This window comes from Misgurnus anguillicaudatus, chromosome 19, assembly GCF_027580225.2.
Source record: "Misgurnus anguillicaudatus chromosome 19, ASM2758022v2, whole genome shotgun sequence".
In the NCBI taxonomy this organism is placed as follows: Eukaryota; Metazoa; Chordata; class Actinopteri; order Cypriniformes; family Cobitidae; genus Misgurnus; species Misgurnus anguillicaudatus.
Genome location: NC_073355.2, coordinates 49250343 through 49255865, shown reverse-complemented (window position 1 = coordinate 49255865; position 5523 = coordinate 49250343). Strand labels below are relative to the sequence as shown.

The window sequence follows — 5523 nt, the reverse complement described above, 5'->3', positions numbered from 1 at the left end:
AATTTTGGTTACATTAGTCAATCTTTAAAGACATGTTTACTTGTTGAGACACACGTGTGTCATGCGAAGCTGTGGGCGGGGCTACAAAAGTGGTGGTTGTATTTGGCTATGGGAGGTGCTTCAATTCTACTTTGACGTCATACTTTTCCAAACTCCAAACTCCCTTGTAATACTGGCTTGGTGCCAAAAACTGTTATATTTCAGTAGCACAGACGTTTTCAGTTCTGAAACTTGCAGGGTGCTCATTTAAGTATGATGACCTCTTATATAACAAATAATTAAGTTAAAATTGAGTATTTGATTCACCGCTCCTTGTATGATAGTCTGACAGTATTGTGGCATAGTATCAGGACATCCTTGTGTCTTTTGTGCACGGCTAGGGGCGAATGGCCGGATGATGGGCCTATTTGGGAGAAAGTCCAGGGCTGTTTTTTAGCCCCAGTCCGTCCCTGAGCTCACGTCATCAAATAGCTTGCGCGCGCAGTTCTGCAATGGAAGTGGTGTTATTCCCCATTGGTTCTAACCTGGTAGCAACTCTGAAAGTTTATTAAAATGGTTGCCCAGCTTCAAAATGTCTGGTTGTTGTGTTTGGTTGCACTTATATAATATACGTATATGTATCAACTTTCCCGGCAACTGAATTCTCTTTCTCTGCTATACTTTTGCTCTTCCTAGAGTGCCTCGTGCATGTTCAAATCAACCGGGTGTGCGCATGTGTGGGCAGATTCCATAGCAACAGGGGTGGTGCCATGGCCGCGTGAGAGAGTGATAGTCGCGCAAGCCAATCATTTGTTTCGTCCTGAATGAAAAAATGAGCGTGAGAGGTTGTGAGAGGTCTAAAGACACTCGAGTTTTATACTCTCTTTTTCAGAGAACTTACATTTTAATTATGTATTGGTATATAGAGACAGTTTAAACTAATTTGTAAAAAAGTTTTTTTAGATAATTCCTGCCTATCCTGCCTTTAAGACCAATGGAAAGAAAGGATTTTTAGAAATCTTGGCCAACTAAAAAGTATTAACATGAAAAGTATGAGCAGGTACTAGTAGCTTTGGTACTGTGTGCCGGTGCCAAGTCCTGTTGGAAAATGAAATCTGAATCTCCATACGCTGACTAGCTTCAATGTATTTATTACAAAAATGAAATATGATATAAAACAACCATTCATTTTAAAAGAACCAAACTTTTCTACAACATTTACAAAGTAAACACAAGAAAAAAATCTATACAAAAGCAATGATTCAGTGTTAAGATTATGTAGAAAATAAATGTACACGGCGCTGACCACCCGCGGATCAACTTGAACTCACATATCCAAAATGTATTAATCTATATTCTCAACTAAACAGCTACATTTTATGACACAGAAAAAGCTTTATTTAGAATATTAAAGGACGAGTTCTGTATTTTACACTTAAAGTCCTGTTTTCAGATTGTTTATGATGAAATAGAACGGTTTTGACTGAAATTTGGACATATGATGCTGGCCCGAGAATTTTCAGTTTCTGTGGTATCACATCCCCCCCAACCCACCCACCTCTACAATGGCTGCATAGGTGCACTGAAACAATCCTTCCCAAAATGCATCAAACTTTCGTCTACAAAGACGTGAAACTCACCGAGTGGCCAGGGGTGCCCACCGACACGCTCACTCAAAAATCGCTGCCCAACAGGTGTCTTACCATTTGTTGTGAAATTGTGGACCTATTTTTCCAAACGCCCCACACCCGTACATTCTTCCGTTGAGAGCTTGAATAATAGAGACACTCCAGCCCAGTTGGTGGCGATAATCCGCCTTTGCCATTTGCAAGAATACAAACAACTCCATTTCTGTTTGTGGTGGCGGAGTAATACCGTACCTCACAGCACATCTAATACACGTCAGTGGAGTTGGACAAAAACTATGTTAAAACCTGTTGGAAATCATCTTTGGCAGCGATTTTTTTGTGAGCACACCAGCGAACACCCCCGACCACTCGGCGAGCCCCAAGTCCCTGCAAACGAAAGTTCAATGCATTCCAGGAAGGACCGTTCCAGTGCACCCATACACCCACCGTAGACGTGGGGGCAGATACAACAGAAACCGAAAATTCCCGGGCCAGCAGCGCACGTCCAAACCTCAGTCAAAACCGCCCCACCTCATCACAACCAATCCGAAAACAGGGCTTCAAATGCAAAACACTGAACTTGTCCTGTAAGCTTCATTGCCATTGACGCAAAATGCATTCTGGGAAACTTGACTGTCATAAGTCCACACAAGTCACCTCCTTATGCATCCTTGATAAAATGAGCGGATCAAGTACATGTGAATTTGGCTTGATGTGAACTTGGAATTGTAACAGTACTTGGCCCGCGACTGATGACGTTTCACAAGAACACAAGTACAGACAGGAACGCATATTGAGAAACGGCCTGAATCTTTTTTGCCGTACGCCATTTTTGGCTTTTGTGCGAATTTAGAATTTTAGTAAGAATCGTACGTACATCGTTCATTTTCATTAATAAGACCCCAGCGGATTTCTAAACGTTGTTGCCATATCCACACTGTTGACACATGAATGGTTTCTATCGAGTGTGAATTCTCACATGTCTCTTAAGATTACCTTCACTAGTAAAACTCTTTTCACACTGAGAGCATATGTAAGGTTTCTCTCCAGTGTGACTTCTCACGTGAATATCAAGTCCACGTTTATCTATGAAACTCTTTTCACACTGAAGACATGCGTGAGGTTTCTTTTCACTGTGAATCATCATGTGTCTCTTAAGGTGAAACTCCAAACTGAAACTCTTTTCACAGTGAAGACATATGTAAGGTTTCTCTCCAGTGTGACTTCTCATGTGAGCCTCAAGTCCACGTTTTTGTATGAAACTCTTTTCACACTGAGGACATGCGTGAGGTTTCTTTTTGCTGTGAGTTATCATGTGTCTCTTAAGGTGACACTCCATACTGAAACACTTTTCACACTGAAAACACACGTATGGTTTTTCTCTTGTGTGAGTTGTCATGTGTGCTGTAAGGGTACTCTTACTTCTGAAACATTTTTCACACTCATGGCATGTGTAAGGTTTCTCTCCAGTGTGAATTCTTGCGTGTATCTTAAGGTCTCTTTCATCAGAGAAACTCTTTCCACACTGTTGACAAGTGTAAGGTTTCTCTCCAGTGTGAGTCATCATGTGTATCTTAAGTTTACCTGCAGTTATACAACTCTTTTCACAGTGATGGCACAGATGTGGTTTCTCTCCGGTGTGAATCCTCATGTGTATTTTAAGGCTCGTTTGAAAGGTGAAACTCTTTCCACACTGTTGACAAGTGTAAGGTTTCTCTCCAGTGTGAATTCTCAAATGTTTCTTAAGGTTAGATGCAGTTGTAAAACTCTTTTCACAGTGATGGCACAGATGTGGTTTCTCTCCAGTGTGAATCCTCATGTGTACGTTAAGGTCAGCTTTTCTTCTGAAACTCTTTCCACATTGTTGACATGTGAAAGGTTTCTCCTCACTGTGAGTCCTCTTGTGATCTTCAGGGCGTTCATCTTCACTGAAACTATTTTCACACTTTATGTCTTCTGTCTTCAGAGTTTCTTTCTGTGAAACATTATGGTTGCTTTTTACAATCTGATGTTTCTCATCCACTTCAGCTTGACTCTCCTCTTTCACTTCCATCATATCTAAAATGAAGACAGTAAAGAGTTCATATTGATAAACCAGAATGACAAAACACATTTGAAATTGTCATGTATCCATGTAATTTTTAATGTGAAGTACATTATGTCATTTCTATTGTCAATTTCTGCTCTTGTAGTTTAACTCTTGTGCGGTGTTCAAAACCCTTTTACACTTGTGGTTTTTTAAATATCACCAAACATTGGATTCTATCTTTTTGTCAACTGGTTTTCATTTAGAAAATATGAATATGTGGATCAGGCAACACGCACGCTGATTAATGTATTAATACAAAATGAAATATGATATAAAACACAACCATTTATTATAACAAAACTTTTGTACAACATGAAGTTAATACAAGTTAAAAAATCTAGTTAAAGTACAAAGGCAGTGATCTAGTGTTAAGATTCTATAGAAAATTTATGATTTAAGTTATGAAACTTAACTTTAACATCTATAATAAAACTATAATAACAAATAACAGACTTCATATGAATAATAAAGAGAAATAAATTGATGAGACAAAAAATGGCAGTTAGATATATCCAAAGGAAATATTTCGTGTTTGACTATCAGACACTGAAGGGCAGAGCAGCTGCACTGAGACAGCGGCACATTTCAGAAGGACTTGCCAAAATAAGGCTGCTCTCGGCGGTGTACACGACACTGACTGCTCGCTGATCAACTTGAACTCAAATATACAAAATTGTCAGATGAAACTAACCAGAGATTTAAAGTTGATATATATTCTTGACTAAATGGCTATATTGTATGACACAGAAAAAGTAATAATTCAAATATTGTGCCGGTTTTAAGCTTCAATGTCGTTGACACAAAATGCATTCTGGGAAACTTGGCTGTCGTAAGTCCACACAAGTCACCTCCTGATGCATCCTCAATTAAATGAGCAGATCAAGAACACATCCTGAGATGTTATGTGAACTTGACTTGATGCAAACTTCGAATTGGAACAGTACTTGGGCGTTTCACCTGTTGGACGTTTCACAAGAACACAAATACAGACATTGTGAATTCTTAGATGTTCATTAAGGTAATGATTTCTTATGAAACTCTTTTCACAGTGATGACAAGTGTAAGGTTTCTCTCCTGTGTGAGACCTCATGTGTATCTTAAGTTGACTTGTATATGGGAAACTCTTTTCACAGTGATTGCACACGTGTGTCTTCTCCCCACTGTGAATTTTCATAGTTGACACGTGTAAGGTTTCTCTCCAGTGTGAATTCTCAAATGTCTGTTAAGGACACTTGCACTTGTAAAACTCTTTCCACACTGATGGCACACATGTGGTTTCTTTCCAGTGTGAGACCTCACGTGTATCTTAAGTTCACTTGTATATTGGAACCTCTTGTCACAATGATGGCACGCGTGTGGCTTTTCCCCACTGCAAGTTTTCATGTGATGGTTAAGGCTCGATTGAAATGTAAAACTCTTTCCACACAGATGACACGTGTAAGGTTTCTCTCCAGTGTGTATCCTCATGTGTACTTTAAGGTTAGGTTTTATTCCGAAACTCTTTCCACACAGATGACAAGTGTAAGGTTTCTCTCCAGTGTGAGTCCTCACGTGTATCTTAAGTTTACTTGTATCTGGGAACCTCTTGTCACAGTGATGGCACGCGTGTGGCTTTTCCCCGCTGTGAGTTTTCATGTGCCGGTTAAGGCTCGTTTGAAATGTGAAACTCTTTCCACACTGGTGACACGTGTAAGGTTTCTCTCCAGAATGACATTTCATGTGTTTCTTAAGGTTACGCTCAAGTTTTAAACTCTTTCCACAGTGATGACAAGTGAACGGTTTTCCTTCAGTGTGAACTGCCATGTGTGCCTTAAGATTGCCTTTACT

At 39.7% G+C, this 5523-nt stretch overlaps 1 protein-coding gene across 1 annotated transcript; it reads right to left on the bottom strand.

Moving 5' to 3' along the window:
* Positions 1-1569: 1569 nt before the first annotated feature.
* LOC129423154 (uncharacterized) lies at positions 1570-4870 on the bottom strand. The gene has a single exon (XM_073856596.1). It carries the CDS (start codon positions 3718-3720, stop codon positions 2566-2568), a length of 1155 nt encoding a protein of 384 aa, XP_073712697.1. The 5' UTR covers positions 3721-4870; the 3' UTR covers positions 1570-2565.
* Between the last annotated feature and the right edge of the window lie 653 nt (positions 4871-5523).